General features: G+C 33.0%; 2 protein-coding genes across 2 annotated transcripts; both read left to right on the forward strand.

Moving 5' to 3' along the window:
* The first annotated feature begins 283 nt into the window (after nt 1-283).
* Nucleotides 284-2,775, forward strand: LOC108198313 (vacuolar-processing enzyme). The gene is made up of 9 exons (XM_017366074.2): nt 284-493; nt 584-748; nt 1,044-1,200; nt 1,296-1,381; nt 1,464-1,666; nt 1,789-1,837; nt 1,921-2,106; nt 2,186-2,389; nt 2,490-2,775. The coding sequence occupies exons 1-9, from the start codon at nt 284-286 to the stop codon at nt 2,634-2,636; spliced, it is 1,407 nt and encodes a 468-aa protein (XP_017221563.1). The 3' UTR covers nt 2,637-2,775.
* A 7,956-nt stretch (nt 2,776-10,731) lies between these two features.
* LOC108197734 (NAC domain-containing protein 7) lies at nt 10,732-12,528 on the forward strand. The gene is made up of 3 exons (XM_017365427.2): nt 10,732-10,891; nt 11,010-11,281; nt 11,433-12,528. The coding sequence occupies exons 1-3, from the start codon at nt 10,732-10,734 to the stop codon at nt 12,084-12,086; spliced, it is 1,086 nt and encodes a 361-aa protein (XP_017220916.1). The 3' UTR covers nt 12,087-12,528.
* Nucleotides 12,529-17,463: the final 4,935 nt, after the last annotated feature.

A 17,463-nucleotide genomic window follows, 5' to 3' on the forward strand; every position in this document is an offset into this window, starting at 1 on the left:
TAATAGAACGAAACATGGTTAGCTAGATCACGTTTAGCAATTTATTAGGGTGTAAATTTGGCCCATGTGAACTATGGAAGTTAACTAAATGGAATTTAATTAATTTCAGTAGTAATATACTCAAATTGCTCTGTTTTAGCAAAAATTATGCTCAAACAAATTGCTTGGTGAAAGGAAAATAATATAAGAAAGAGCAATCTATTTCTAGTATATATACAGACATATCAGTATACAAAGGTGCATAATTTAGCTCTAATCGATCTATAGTAATCTTATTTTTTCAATGGCGAATTATAAGTTTGTGTTTCATCATATTCTGGTACTGTTAATGTGTATAATATTACGATATTGTGAAGCTGCTCGGGCCCGAGGGCCACTGAGCGGGTTAGCCTCTCCGGCTCCGTCACCAAGACACTCTGATGATCCAACCAATGGAACCAACTGGGCGGTTCTTGTTGCTGGTTCGAGCGGATACGACAATTATAGGCATCAGGTACGACAAATATAATTTTTGACGTAGCGCAAGTGAGTTCATTTATAGTGTAATAACGTATTATTGATGTTGAGTTTGATTGTTAAACAGGCTGACGTGTGCCATGCATACCAAATACTGAAAAAAGGAGGACTCAAGGAGGAGAACATAGTTGTGTTCATGTACGATGACATTGCTTATAATGAATATAATCCGAGGAAGGGTGTTATTATAAACAGTCCTCACGGTGAGGATGTCTATGCCGGTGTTCCTAAGGTGCTTACTCATTTACGGAGTCTTTCGATATCTGATACTCCCTCCGTCCCCGTGAGTAGTATACACTGCGGGATCGTACGCAACATGCATTATAATATTTTCGTAAAGTATAGCTCTCTAACTAATTTCCAAGATTTTCTTTTCTTAAAGAACTTAAATATAAGTTTGAGAACCATATTTCATTAGAATATTAAAATACGTGTCGTGCGGTATAAAAATTGTATATAATTGAATGGGACAGAGGGAGTAAGTATTGTACGACATTCACATGTCATCTGATGGAATAATCTGACAGGACTATACGGGGACGAATTTGACACACAATAATTTGTTTGCCGCGATTCTTGGTAATAAAAGCTTGGTTAAGGGTGGCAGCGGAAAGGTTGTCGACAGCGGTCCTAATGATAGAATATTTATATTTTATACAGATCATGGAGGGCCTGGAATACTCGGTGAGTACTTTGCTGTGATTCATCGATATATAATTGTTCCGAATCAAGAAATTTTATTTGTTCTTCGACTGCCGATTTCCTTTTTCTGTTTATAGGAATGCCTAATTTTGGAGTCCTTTACGCGAAAGATCTCATTGACGTGTTAAAATTGAAGCACAAGACCGGGACATACAAAGAAATGGTACTACGCCCACTGGCTTAAAATTGTTGTTCTTTTTCTTCAGATAACACTGATGTTTTCGGGATCTTGTTAATTTGTGCAGGTCATCTATGTAGAAGCATGTGAAAGTGGCAGCATATTCGAAGGTTTGCTGCCGGATGATATGAACATTTACGTCCAAACAGCCTCGAATGCAACTGAGAATAGCTGGGCAACATATTGTCCGGGGAATCTAGATCACCCTCCTCCCAAAGAGTACACAACTTGCTTAGGAGATTTGTTTAGTGTAGCTTGGATGGAAAATAGGTATATTTTCTCACCCGTACTTGATTCCTGATACCACCACCAGCCAAACGACTCCTGAGTATTGTAAAATCCTTGTAAGCAATACAGTTATCTATAATTTTTTATCAACGTTATAATTGCAGTGAGACTCGTGGTTCGAAGGATGAGACTTTAGAACAACAGTACTTAAAGGTAAATATCGTTTATTCAACTCTAGCTCATCATAAATCCGTTTGATTTTTGTGATGTATGTGAAAATTTTAGTATTTGCTCAGGTCAGCAAACGGGCTTCTAATTATTCTCATGTATCTGAGTACGGGGCTAAGGAGATGCATAAAGAAGCGGTCTCTCTTTATCAAGGTCATAATCCTGCCTCGAAGACTAGCCAATTAACTGAATCAAATTCGCCCATGGCTGCTACTTATCAAAGAGAAGCTGACATTCTTTCCATGTGGGCACTGGTACGTGCTGAATCCAATTTCACCTTTCCAATCCAAATTTCCCGATTCTGATATCATTTATATCTCAACTCAATTGCAGTACAAAAATTCGCCTAATGATTCAGACAAGACCAAAATATTGAAGAGGATTGAGGAGACTACGGCACAGAGGAGGCACTTGGATGATAGCATAAGCATGATAGCGAACGTTCTGTTTAACTCTGGAAATGCTAATTCTATTCGGAACAGAGTAAGAGAACCAGGCTCACCGGTTGTGGACGACTGGGATTGCCTTAAATCAATGGTAATAAGTCATTTGTCAAGTATTGATTTTCCTAAAATTGTTTTTCATTTATGTGATCAACTTATGAAAGACCTTACAATCCAAAAATTGCAAAATTCAGGTTGGAATATTCGAGAAACATTGCGGGCCATTAACTCAGTATGGGATGAAACATATGAGAGTATTTGCAGACATGTGTAACAATGGCGTTACTGGCTTGGACATGGAGGATACTTGCATGGCTGTTTGTAGAAAGGGAAGCAATTAGCAACTGTGAGACCTCCTTTGTTGCTAGCTTTGTATCGGCTTGACGTTTCAGTAAGACGCACACATGTAAAGCAGTCTTTTGCTTTATCAATAGTGCATCTTCACTACTATTTCACCTTTTCTCTATAAACTATGGCAGAATATTACAATCTCTTATTACTTTGACTAAATTAATATAGTGGTGAGTGATTTTTTGGATTCGTATTTATGATTACTTTCCGAAAAAGATTTTATATTTAATGTTATTATAAAAAATTAAAAATATTAGCGGTCAAAAGTATGTATCGTCAAACTTACATAGGCAAACAATATTATGAAAATTTTGATTGACTCATTGAAAATTTGGAGGAATAAAATTGTCTGCCCATGACAATATTTTGTCACATTGATTGCGATGAACATGCAATACTTGGTTATTGTTTTTATTTCAATTTCATTGATGATTGTTTCATGATTTTTGTGGCAAATGGACTGGATGCGCACAATTTTGTGTCATTAATTTAGCAAGTATTAAATGCATAATATTACTCCTTCTGTTTTTGATATGTGCCTTTTGATTTTTTAGCACACATTTCAATGTGTTTTGACTACATAGCTAGAGATGTTATTTTCAAATATTTCTTCTTGTGAATAAAGGTATTGATATAATATTTTAATTCAAAAAAAAATCATAAATAATGCTTTTAACCTCTGTTCTAAAAGTCGCTGATTAATCTCGGTTCCGTAGCTCGCCGAACTGATTAAATCTCTGATCAATCACCGATTAACCCGATTAATCACCGATCAATTCAATTAATTCTCGATTAATTCTTGTTCCGTGACTTCCCTGATTAAGTCCGATTCCCGCTTTTTACAACACTGCTTTTAATTGTATAGTCAAAACATTTTAACATGTGTGTCAAAAAGTCAAAAGACAGATCATCCTATCTAAACACGGAGGGAGAACATTCGAAATTAGTACTTCTAGAAATTTAAATGCAAACGTGACCGGTCGAATATGATATATGTATATTTTTGTTTCAACTTTTAAGTAACTACTTGTAAAGTTAGTTTCAAACTTTCCAATTATAAAGATCGATATCGATTTTTATTAGATATAAGCGATTCTATTTTATTATTTTTTGAAAATGAGAATGAATCTCAACCGATATGATTCGTCAATACGCCATGATAATTCTTTCATTCAAGAAAACTTATCATCTAACCATCGGACATGCAAGATGACCGGACAAATTTAGATAATAAAATTTTAGGGGCCGTTTGGATGGGCTTAAAATAAGTGCTTTTTGATTAAAATAAAAAGGTGGAGTAGAAGTTAGAAGCAAGTTAAGACTTATAAGTAATTAAAATGTTTGGAAAATAAGCAGAAGTCCTGAAACAAAAGCTAGCATTCCTAGCTTTTTATAAGTGCTTCTTGACTTTTTACACAAACGGTATGAAATAAGTGCTTCTAACTTATAAACTAGAAGCCCGGCTTTTAAGCCGGAAACAAACACCCCCTTAATGTCCGAAAAGAAAAACTCGTCTTTTTTCAAACATCATGGATATATAAACAAATGAAACAGGGAGAATATAAGTCCATATATATAACTGATTATATATATATATATACATATATATATATATACATATATATATATATATATATATATATATATATATATATATAATTTAAAAATAAAGGATAATATATCCAATAAATAATAATTATTAAAATCATGTGTATATCATTTCAAGTAGTGAAAAGGAAATTAAATAAATTATGTTCGCATGATCGGTTTATATCTTAATTAAATTTAAAAAATGACGTTAAAATCATAAATGTTATAAATAACTATGCACGGGTCATATATATAATATATGCCAGTTGTTTATTATAATTCAATCAAATGAAATCACGAATGACTCGATCATTTCCCGCAGAAATAAACCATCATAAAAAATAATGGGCTGCAAAATGATAGCAGCAGAAAAAAAAGGTGGAAACATGAGAAATATATAATTATAATGCCATATCGTACAAGCTTCCTGAAGAAATATTCATGCTTCATAATTTCAACCTTTGGGCACAAAATTAAATGTGGCATGCTTATGATTTAGGCTCCACTATATATGTCCTTACTCTATTGGGCTTTAATTTCAATTTCGTATTATTATTTCATCATTCACATCATTCTTCTGACGGGACAGAGAAGCTGAATCGCAATATACTGATCATCAGGGCTTTTAACATGTTTTCCTTACTTTCAGTCAAAAATTAAAATATTTATAAATAAATTATTGTCATATACTCAAAATCGGGTATAAAGCTGGTAAGAGCAACTCCAACCCAACATCAAAATACCAAAATGGTGTCACTTTTGGTGTAAAAGTTACTCCAATGCAACATCAAAATGGTGTTAAAATTACACCAAATGAATTGGTTGACACCAAATTTGGTGTCAAGTGTTCATTTGGTGTAATTTTTACATCAAATTTGGAGTTTTTAAAAATGCCTACTATACCCGACAAAACAAATTTATTCCTTCTATGTCCCATTACACTTATTTTATCTTATGTTTTTTATTTTTCAATCATAATCATCATAAATTTTCGTCCTTTACTATTTAATTCACATTTTTTATTTATTTCAAAATTTCAATAAATTTATATTCTTGTATAAAAAATTAAATAATTAAGTTGTTCTCTTAAATTGGTTGATGAATATATAATTATTTGAGATCCGTGTTTAGTTAACTTGTTAAAATTCTATGTTAAGCAATGATATTGATAAATTTTGATATAAATAACTTAAAAAGTGATAAATATTCCATTTTATGTGTAAAAAGATTCTTTTGGTGTAGGATATGGTGTTGATGGGTTGGAGTGAAATTTTGAAATAGTGTAATTTTCATAAAATGGTGTTAAAATTACACCATTTTGGTGTTATGGGTTGGAGATGGTCTAAAGAGTCTATATACGTAAACATATATGGAGATATATTATTCGTCGAAATGTGGAGATATGAAACGTACGATCTACTTGTAGAAATGAAGTATAGATTACTCCACATATACGTAGTCTAGGTTGCACTTATAAAGAAATAGATCAGAGAGTTGCAATTTCAAACAGATATGATCATATATGTAGCTCCCTATATCACTGATTCTAAAATTATATACGAAATAAATTATTTCACATTTTTTGTTGGTCAGTCGGTAAGTTTGTTAAAATAGCTTGCTACAGAAATATGCATATTAGGAGGCTCAGTCCGTCAGCAAGTATGTCATTATGTCATTAGTTAGAAGGAACTTAAGTACTTAACCTTGGCTAATATAAGATCTCGCCGAGACCTCGGCTAATAACCGCTAATGTAGTACCCAAATTGAGTACTAGATAATCATGTAGAAGAAATACAGAAAATTTTTAGCCTTTAGTGTTTGATTGGTTTCATTCACAGTAATATAGAAGTCTCATTATGTAAATAAATTATTAAACAAAAAATATTCGAAAAAAAATTGAAATAGCTAGCTAACATCACTCAATATATAATATTTTTTCTAACACTCTCAATATATTCATAAACATGCATGTGTATATCATGAATTTATATAAACAAAATGTCCAGTTTCATATAACTATTTCCTATATATGGAGTGTTAATTAACACAATTAGTTCAACCTAGGAGAATCCAATTGCAACAACTCTAGGGGACGATTACTCTAAGCTTCAAAAATAATGTTCCAACATGAAAATCTCAAATAGTATTAGCACACAATTACTACCCCTCACACTCCACATTTAACTTTTTAATTATTCAAAGTTATGCCTCATAATGGTTCTTAAACAATATTTAATTTATATTGACTTATTGTCAAACATATTATATTTATAAGTTGACTTACTGTCAAGTATATGAAAGAGATAAAGAGCCACGTGGCAGGGCGAACGGGCCAAGGTGGCAATTGCATCACGTGTGACATGGCTAAGATGTCCACGTCACACATAACATAAATATATTTAATGTGAAAATTAAAAAAAAATTCCATAATTAAGGCTATAAAAAGAGAAGAGCTCGATTAAGTGATTAAACTTATCAGCAGTCGGCACGCACAAGCACACCCCACTAAACTTTAATTTAATAATAATAATTTAGTTTACACGTGGCCACTTTGAACGGGGAACGGTGTGGGCCACACTGGCGCAACAGGCCTGCTATTAAACTTTGCATGTTTAATCATCAGAGACTAACCCACTCGGGCCCACTATGACTCCTCGGCCATTCGGTAATGCAGTAGTATATGATATTGTTCTTGGGGCCACTTGCCATAAGTGTATTTTTCATTGCTGGTTTTATTTTTCTCCGGTCGTGTTTTAGGGGAATTCAATTGAGAAGTCTGCACATATTCATTAACTTGATTTTTAGATTAATTTTTACCCGTCTCTCTAAATTATATGTTTGGATTGGATATTGAGGTCAAGAAAAAAAAATAAAATAACAAGAAATATAAAAAAATAGATAAAATGATCGGACTCATTAATATTAAAGTAATAGATTTGAAAAGATGGATGAAAGTAGATGGTGGTCGGGAATTATATAAGATTATTATTTTAATTTTTTTTGAAATATATTGAATTGAGCGAGACTTTCAGAACAAAAAAGTGTACAGAAGGAATATGAACTCCGGAGTTCTTTATAGAAACCAACTAAATCTTCATCAAGTCAGACATCAATCAGTTCCTAGAACTAAACCAAGCTGCACAATCCGAGCTAGCGAGTAAGCAATAAACCGTGAAATCAAAGGCTATGTAAATCATGGATTTCGGAAGTACAAGTATTACAAATTTATTGTATGATATTTAATTCAGGACGTAGAATTTTTGCATATAGAATAATATACTTAAAAATTAATTATTTGGTTTTGTATTTTGTTTCGGTTCTGATTTTCCTCTTTATTTTAGGATCCCATTTTTGTCTTTATTTTTAGGTGCTGGTTTAATTTTTTATTTTTACGTTTAGTTTCACTTTTTTAGATTCTTTTGCCTAACGCTTTATTATTATTTTAATTTTCTTTCTAAAATTTACTCGAATGTAGTTTGTTTATAAATTTACTACTGAGCTTGTTATTCACTAATAATGCTTGTCAAATACCTAGTTACTAAGCCTTAATTATATAAGATGAATATATGTATACAAACATTATAATCAGTGATGGAGTTTAGAATGAAACAAATAATAGTCAGTGTGATTCAATATAATCATCTGCCCTAAACTCATTAAAACCCTAAATTTTTGGGAAAGTAATTATAGATTTGGAGAAATGTCGTAGTCGGAGTCACTGGGTCGGCCTGTGGGGTCTGTGAGTCGTAAAGGATTCGCAAGGGATAAAAAATATGTTAGATCGATAAAATATTATGAAAAAGTGAAGGTGCTGGTGAGCTTGGCTTTTAACTAATAGTCTAATATTATAGTAATATTAGTAAGTATTTAATTTATTCAGTTTATTGTTCTATGGTTTTTATATTTTATCATTTTTGTCTTACATATAAAGCGTACTTTACTCGATAAAAATTCAGATTAAAATTCCTAAACCTGAATTTGTACTTTCAAAATAAGTACTATATTTGGTTCTAATAAAAGAAACGTGTAATAATGAGGACCAGACTTATATGACTTTTTTTGTTTTGGCTACAAGGTACTAATAATAATTTATTTAAAACCGCATTATTAACTGCATTTTTCTCCTATAATTGAATTCGATATCAGCCGGATCCTACCTCTTCACCTGTGACTTGAATTCCACCAAGTTCAAACCATTTCAAGATGAACTGATCACCGAGCTAAATCCCATTAATCCATTCTATGAGACTGGACTTAAATTAGATCTCTTTAAATACATTGACAAATTAATCTAAAGGTTGTTATAACAACCTTAAATTTTATGATACATATTAAACTATCGACTTAATTCATTAGTTGTTCTAAAAAAGTTGTAAGAGACGGCGAACTAATTAAGTTGGACACTTATTCTTCTCTGTTCACAACAAATATGGGTTTAATAGTCAAGTCCCCCACTATTCTAATCACACATAATTAGCTTAACTAATTCTTCTAATCTTAATTATTGTATGTAAGTGGAACTTTCGCACGAACTAACCAATATTTCCACAATTTAATTTATGATCAGATATAAGCATTTCGATAGAAATGATCAAAGTAGAAAAAATTTCCGCGATTTAACTTATCAAATGTAAGTATTTTAAATAGAAGCGATCGAAGTAAAAAATAAGACTAGCTCGCATTCTAAATCAAACCTTTATGACGTTAAAATATAGAGCCCGTTTGAGTTAACTTAAAAAAAGTGACTTTTTGCTTAAATTAAAGAAGTGAAGTAGAAATGACAAGTAAATAAGTTAATAAAGTGTTTAGAAAAGAAATAGAAGCTGAGAGATAAGCTAACATTCTCAACTTGTTAAAAGTGCTTCTGCTTAATGGGTCAAAAGAAGCAGAAGGCAGAAGCAGCTTCTACTTCTATGAAACAAACCGTCCCATAGTCTTTTAATTTTATGTATACTTATTTATATACATGTACATGTGTAATACGTAGAGTCTTTATCAGTAGCTGGTGAGAGGTAATGAAATAATTAATCGCACTGTTTTTCGCCTCCCCTTTGGTTTTTCAAGTGTAAGCTTTTCCCGCAATCAAGCTTAACTCAACCCCAAAGATAAAGCTACATGATTTTTATTACTCTTCGCTTATATCTCCACACGTCACACATTTTCTTTATTATAAGAAAATGACTGCATGACACGGATCTCTTTACACCTCTCTCTTATCATCTCCTATATAAAACCATGTGTGTTTTTCTTGGTTCAATTCCCGAGGAGGCGAAAGCACAACATCTTGTTTGCTTTTTCTCTCCTTTTCTTCTTTGGTCTGAGCGGTAGCTTATTAATCTCAAGATCTGCACATCAGTTGATCATTTCTCTCCTCAGTGCTGATTCATGGCAAGTACTCAACTCTTTTACTTGCATCCTAGCTAGGGTTTCTTCTCTCTTTCCAACCTCTTATGATTATTTGTTTGATTCGAAATTAATGTCTCAAGCCATGTGTTTTTGGAGTGTGTATGGCCATTTGTACTGGCATATGCCATCTATATAGCATGTTTTGATTACTAATTAAGTACTGGTCATCGCAAGAAAAACAGCTATTTTAGATCGTCAAACTCCATTAAAAAAAAGGTCGAAAATAGCTGCCGTTCTTGTATTGTGTTTTCTCATAAATGTTTTGTTTGGATTTTCATGTATTATGATTTTAGGTATGAGATTATATATATTTTGGTTCCCAGATCTATATAGATTTATGTTTCTGATGTCAATGGGTTTTCTAGCCATACATGCCTTCGAAAGCTAGGAAGAGATATGGATGATATATAAGTAAGCACCAATTGATGATCTAGGTTTAACAATCCGTACGTATATGTTTCTTTTGGAATCATCTCATATATATTGTCTTTTGATTCACTCATTATCTTAAGCATGTAAAATCTATAATTAATTACACATAAATTTCAAGCAAAAGAGTGGAGACCTTCATTTTAACTAAACCTAAGTGGAGCAAACATGTAGACCAATAGTTTGTCTGTTTTCAAATAGGTTACATGTACCTCAAGCCAAGCTAATTGAGTAGTTTTTATCTCTATCATCATGTAAAGCCTGCTTCCTTTCCAAGATATGAAAACTAGCTTGTAATATGTATATGCATACACAAGTACCCTGTATATATATAATTATTACATCTTGATCACATGAAATTAAAGGCAAATGTGAGACACCATTTCTTCACAATATATAATTTTATGATGGATATTTCCATCATAAAATTATATATTAGGTTCAAGTATATCTTAGTTGTCAACCGTTTTGATAGGCCATAAATTATAATACTTTTGCATGCTCATAAGCTAGTAGATCTTTCTCAACACTGCATTCTTCTTTTAGGGTTTTGACATTTAAACATGTATGAGACATGAAATATATATTAAGCAGTAACAACTATATATGATTCTGCCTTTGCAGCCACAGTTCACAAATCAATAATTATCCCGAAGAAGCATGGATACATTTTCACATGTCCCTCCTGGTTTCAGATTCCACCCTACCGATGAAGAACTTGTTGATTACTACCTCAAGAAAAAAGTTGCTTCCAAAAGAATTGATCTAGATGTCATCAAAGATGTAGATCTCTATAGAATTGAGCCATGGGATCTCGAAGGTGAATAGTTCTTTTGTCTTTCCATCCATCAATGTATTAATTATGATCCAAATTTAATTAGATTACGATTATGTTTGATCATTACTCATCAACAATCATAATTTTTTGGAATGTATAGAATTATGCAAGCTTGGGACTGAGGACCAAAATGACTGGTATTTCTTCAGCCATAAAGACAAGAAGTATCCAACCGGAACTCGCACAAATAGAGCTACAAAGCAAGGATTTTGGAAGGCTACTGGAAGAGACAAGGCTATATATTCCAAGCATAGTTTAGTTGGGATGAGGAAGACCTTGGTGTTTTATAAAGGTCGTGCTCCGAATGGAATGAAATCAGATTGGATTATGCACGAGTATAGACTAGAAACAGATGAAAATGGACCTCCTCAGGTAAGTGAAGAAACAACTCATCTTTACATCTATCATAAAGAACTTAATTTTATTTTACAAATAGGTCAGAGCAATTTAAAAGTATCGCTAATTTGGACTAGGTTATTCATGTGTTTTGCTGATACAATCTTTGATTATTGAGCTTCATCAGGAAGAAGGATGGGTCGTGTGTAGGGTGTTCAAGAAGAGATTAACAACAGTAAGGAAGATGGATGAGCACGAGCCACTATGCAACTGGTACGATGATCAAGTCTCGTTCATGCCAGATTTTGAATCTCCGAGGCAGATAAGTCACGAGCCTTATACAGCATTCCGTAATCATCAGTATTCTTGCAAACAAGAGCTTGATCAGCTTCAGTATTTTCGACCTCATGAACGATATTTCCAACTCCCTCAATTAGAAAGTCCAAGAGTCCCACAATCTGCACCCGGGGTAAGCAGCAGCTCCGTAGTTCCATATGCATTCGAGCATTCCTCAACACTCACACATGAAGAGCAAATGCAACACAGCAGCCAAACACAAAACCTGAGGTCCCTCTATGGTAGTAGCAGCAGCAACAATCTTATTCATGAACATGCTGTGGATCAAGTGACTGATTGGCAGGTACTGGACAAATTCGTCGCTTCACAGCTCGGTCAAGATAACCAAGATGCTACAACTAATAACGAGACAACATGCTCGAATGATCAAGTGCTGGACCACATAAACATGTTATGCAATGACTTGAAGAGGACAGATGATCAGGCAGCTTCCGAAAGCAACTCGCTATCAGCCATGAGTTGTCAAATTGATCTGTGGAAGTAAGAACATACATAATCCTGGCCCTTTATTTAGAGGGAGTGTAGAAGCATTTATATATATATTCATTTGGAGATATGAAGTGCATGCATGCAGCAGTTCTATCATATGTGCAGTAATTATGAAGCATACAACCTTATTAAGGGAAATATTCTCATCCAGTTGCTGTAAATAATAAAACCAGTATGTTGACAGCTTGTATTAATGGCTGTTCAAGACATCTATATCATGTGTTATAATGTATACATTTGTAATTATCTGTTTCATGTTTCAAGTAATTTCTCCTGCAGACTAATATTTTTCCTGTAACCATGAGTTGTATGGCTGACTGTTTTTATAATTTTCTTGATTGTAACCCAACACATTGTTTTTGATTTTCTTATCATCATTTTTTCCCCACTGATGGGAAATGTAATGAAATATATATACTATGGTTTTCAAGCTTGTACTCATATTTCGTTTTTTCCAGTCTGCCATAATTCATTCCCCAGGTAAAAAATATTTTCCCAACTACAGAACAAATAAAACATGCATTAATTTTTAATAGTGATATAAAAAATAGATTTAAATTACTGCTCTCTGAGTTCATCCAAGTCATGTAGCTAGGTTTAAATTAAGCAAACAATTGACCTGATCTGCAGATAGAAAAAAGAAACACAAAAAATAGATTGTTAATTTTTTTTCTAAAAATGATTATTTTGATACAGTTGAGCAGCTGAAGTATATTAATATTTAAAAGAAAGAAAAGGCAAACAGGTATGTAAATTACTTAATATATGTACTTAGATTAATGACCGGCGCAAATTTTTTATGAATTATTTTCAAGTCCCATTACAGTATATAACGCGCAGACACCATATGGTTCGATAGCTAATGAATTATAACTTTCACACAGATAATAAACTTCAAATTATCTTAAACCAATTACAGGAAAACTTGCTAATTTGTCCGGAGGAATGGAACTATCAACTATGCATAGGGTAATACTGAGTTCATATATGATTATGATTTATGAGAGAAGATCTTCATCCAACACATTAGGGTTTTTCGTGTCTTCAGAATAATATTGTATTTCAATCATGCATGAGACTTAGTTATTACCAATTACCTCGGTCATGCAAGATACCTGAATTCAGATGGCAAATTTATACACTGCATAATATCATTGCTAACATTTAACCTTCGTTTTTGCATCAAAGTCACAAATGTACAATTGCAGCAATTTGGATGCATGAATTCAAATTACAGACACACCTGCAGGCTGCATGTTAACCACCACACAGAATCGGAGACGACGAGCAAACGTTCCCTGGTTCTGGAAATCGAGAAATATTGATGAAGCCACGGAGAAGAAAATGACTGTGTAGATTTCATTCTCACATACCAGAAGGGAGTATAGACTGAGTAGTAAAACGGTGGTCAAAGAAGAAGATATGAAGTATAATGAAAAGCAAGGCGTATATATTTATACTGCCCCAACAGAACGACATGGAATGCTGCATGCACCAAAAATAAGAAACAAGAATAATGTACCTTGTCCGGATGGACGGAACAATATAGTGTAAAAAGGGGGAATATAAATTGTCAACTAGGAGCAAAGCATGATAATTAGTAATTGAGTTGAAGTCAAGCATGAAAGGCCCTCGCATTCAAGCAATGATGAAGCGAGACATTATGATTGGGCGTGCATCCGCCAGACAAACACACGCAAGCAGACGGAGATGTGTGTTATACCGAGGGTTTGGCTAGTGTATTCAAATGCTAAGCGATCGATAAATATGATATATTTAATTTATTTTGATCGGTGGAGCTTTTCCAAATGCAGAAATTCATTATTATACTAATAAATAGTAACCTAACAAAATGAGTAAAACATATGAAATTTGGTACTTACAACCTACCCGTGGCCACATCATAAACTGTTATACTAAAGCCTTCCCTTCTCATTGGTTCGCTCTTCCATATTCTGTATTTTAGCACATGACAAATACATAATTAACATGAGACATGAGTCCGGTCCCTGAGAAGTGAGAAGTAGGTTCTTCGTTGCCTAGTGAAAAAATTATTGACAATTACCTTCCTCATGAAACTTTAATTATCGATGATCGTTTAGATAATTATTTTAATTTATGTAGTCATGTCCTTAAATTTGTCTTCCCTCATTTACAAAAAATGTGTGCAAACAGGGCCCAATTTGGGCCTGACCCAAACTTCACGAACTTAAGTAACAATTTGTCACCATATTCTAAGTAGAAGCTTAGTGGCCTGGCCTCACAAGGAGGTCTCATCGAGTTTAGTGAGTAGTCCTTTCCAAAGGCCCAATGCGTCAAAGCTTTCATATATATAGAGGCTCTACCTGTCCCTGAAGTTAACATCAACTATAGGTAAAAAAACTGACATGTCAAGTTTTATACTTATTCTTTAAAAGAAAACACATCTCCAACCACGAGTCTATTAGATAAAAAAGCTCAGTTTGATCATTGGAAGTCAAGAGTGGATAACTAAAAAGAGACGGAGGGAACATTTATATTTTGTAAATCAACCTCACTTCACATATTATGATAAACGGTGTGATTTTTTGAAAGTAGATATCTAACGCACGGGAGTATATTTATAATATATAAAACATATTTTTTTTTTTTTGAAAATGTATATAAAACATATCGATCATATAAATATCTGGCGTAAAAATATGTACATAATTATCTGCATAAATCAACTTAATTATCCAAATACCTCGACGTAGAAATATGTACATAAACATCTCATATTGGAAACAGAATAAAAATGGTCGGTCGGAGACTTTATGGCGGCAGTAAAATTCAGCTTTGCACTGTACAATTTCATGATTTACATTATCACATATGCATGCACTGAACCACTGATAATGAAGCGTAATTGAACTATACACAGATTTTACCAAATAAATCTGTAAATTACATATATTTGAAACAGTCTGTCTTCACATGACCATGTGCTTTGGGCGCATACAGTAAATTGCAGCTCAATAGCTGATTTTGTCTCTAGAAACCTATGGAGCACAGACAATTTTGTCTATTTCATCCCAGCCTTTACATTTAAGACAGCCCCTTAAGATGCTGCTGCAATATGAGGCCTAATTTATTGTGCATTGCACAGAGACATTAGGCCCGTGTTTTGTTTCCAAAGAACTGTCCGAGGGTCAGTGTGTATATGCTTCTCAATGTCCGTGTATATCTGATCTTGCTAGATTAGAGTTTACATTTTAGGCTTGTCCCGAAACGAACTTGCCATGTTAAATAAAATGAATCTAATCCTATAGTCAACCAAACCGAGGGTAACGAATTTTGCAGTCTTTTTAGAGACCTTGTGCAATTTGTTACGGCTTATCTTCTCCGGATGATCGGCCGGTGCAATTTTTCCGAAATCACAAATTAACCTATATACATGATTTAGTCAAAAAAAAAAAAAAAATAGCCGCAATCACAATCCATAACATGTAAATAAATTTGACACAAAATTATACTTTAATGTCATGAATATCACGATCTAAAAAAATAGTCCTGAATGACGAGTGATCATGTATAGAGCCTACCCAAAACCCTCAATTCTAAATCTTGACGGTCAGCCAATTTAGTTTCAAGTATAAATTAATTATTCTAAAACCAATTGTGAACCCTAAAATATTAAGTATCTTTATTAAATTGGTTCTATACTTCGAGCCTAAAGTCTAGAATTAATTAGGATGTAGACTCGAGCGATGAGGGCCTAAATACCAAAATTCTCAATCCTAAACCCGAACCGTCAGCCAATTTAGTTTCAAGTATAAATTAATTATATTATATATGCTAAAACCCAAATATGAACCTAAAATGTTAACAACTGTTAATTTACGTTACGATATTAACTTTATTAAACTTGTTCCTACGCTAATTAATTAGGATTTAGACTCGAGAGTTATATCCTAAACCTTAAACTTTAACCAATTTTAATTTCAAATATGTTTTTTATATAAAGAAATACACAAAGCGCAACTTTGTGTAGCATTTGTGTTTTTGTAAAATATGAAAAAGCTACTTCGTGCATCGTTTTCGTTTTTATAAAACATAAACGCTACACAAAATAGTGTTTTCCTATTATATACAAAATGCTAATTTATAAAACATTATTATACATATGATACTTGGGACCATTTTCATAAAATATGGTATTTGGGGCATTAACATGAAAAATTAATGATATGGAAGGCCATATTTCATCATATTACAAAATTGAAATATATTATTAACTTCCTTTTTCAATTATTTTTTCTAATTTATTTCACTTCAGACTAGGCACATGAACGTAATTGTGCATCTGAGTATTCTCAAGTGACATACAAATGGTCTACATCCATACCCCCATTCAAGAGGCGTGTTCTTTCATTAGTGACTTCTGTAGATAATCAGTTCTAAAGATATACAGTCGTATAAATAGCTTTTGTTCAAAACTTATTTGGTAAATCCCTTTTCCTTTGCATTGTCATTGCCACCATCATAGTTATGTGTTCTTCCTCTCACCCGCATCATTTGTTATGATGCATACAGAACAGTTAACTTGTTAAACTCAGAATGAGATATACTTGGTTCCATTGTCATTTCACTTATTTTTAATTTGACATGCAATCACTTTTTTAGAATTTTATTTTATTATTTTATTTTTTTAACGGATTCCGATAAAGTCAACTGATACTTAACTGTTGTGCTAACCGTAATTATCTAAATGCAAGTTCTTATTAGTTTAGTTAGTTGATTGCAAATTAAATCTAATTCTGTGATTCGTTTGTAAGTTTGTTGAGTTCGGTGACCCAACTGCAACTTAGCTATGAGTACGGTGATCTTTAATATTAAGTTTGGTCCACCGTCTACTTACTAGCTAGTGTGATAAATTCTCATCGACTTTTTGGCAGAATCTAATCCAAGGATGTCCTCTCGTAGATTCACTTCCCTGCCAAAGTAAGCGCCACTTAATTATCATGTTGATGGGTGCGCATTCGAATTTAAAATTACCATTTTCATGGTCTGTAAAAGCACAACAAACTTTTCCAACTTTTTTCAAATCTAGAAAACAATAAATTCTCTGACAAAAAAACAATAAATTTACCGAACAGTAAACCCCATGCCGGTAGCAAACAGTAGTCCGCACAGCTTCTGCTGTGAGTAGTTGTTTGTAAATATGCATCCAAAACAACTTTTCTAGGAGTTCGAAACCCTAAAATATTTATAATTTACTTAAAATGATAGACACACTGAAGGTTCTGAAATATATGGTATTCTCTAATTCTATGGTGATTTTGTTGATGCCTTATTATTTGTGGAAACATGGCATCTCATCTTATTTACCACAGTTAGAGGTGTTGTTGAAT

This window comes from Daucus carota, chromosome 8, assembly GCF_001625215.2.
Source record: "Daucus carota subsp. sativus chromosome 8, DH1 v3.0, whole genome shotgun sequence".
Lineage (NCBI taxonomy): Eukaryota > Viridiplantae > Streptophyta > Magnoliopsida > Apiales > Apiaceae > Daucus > Daucus carota.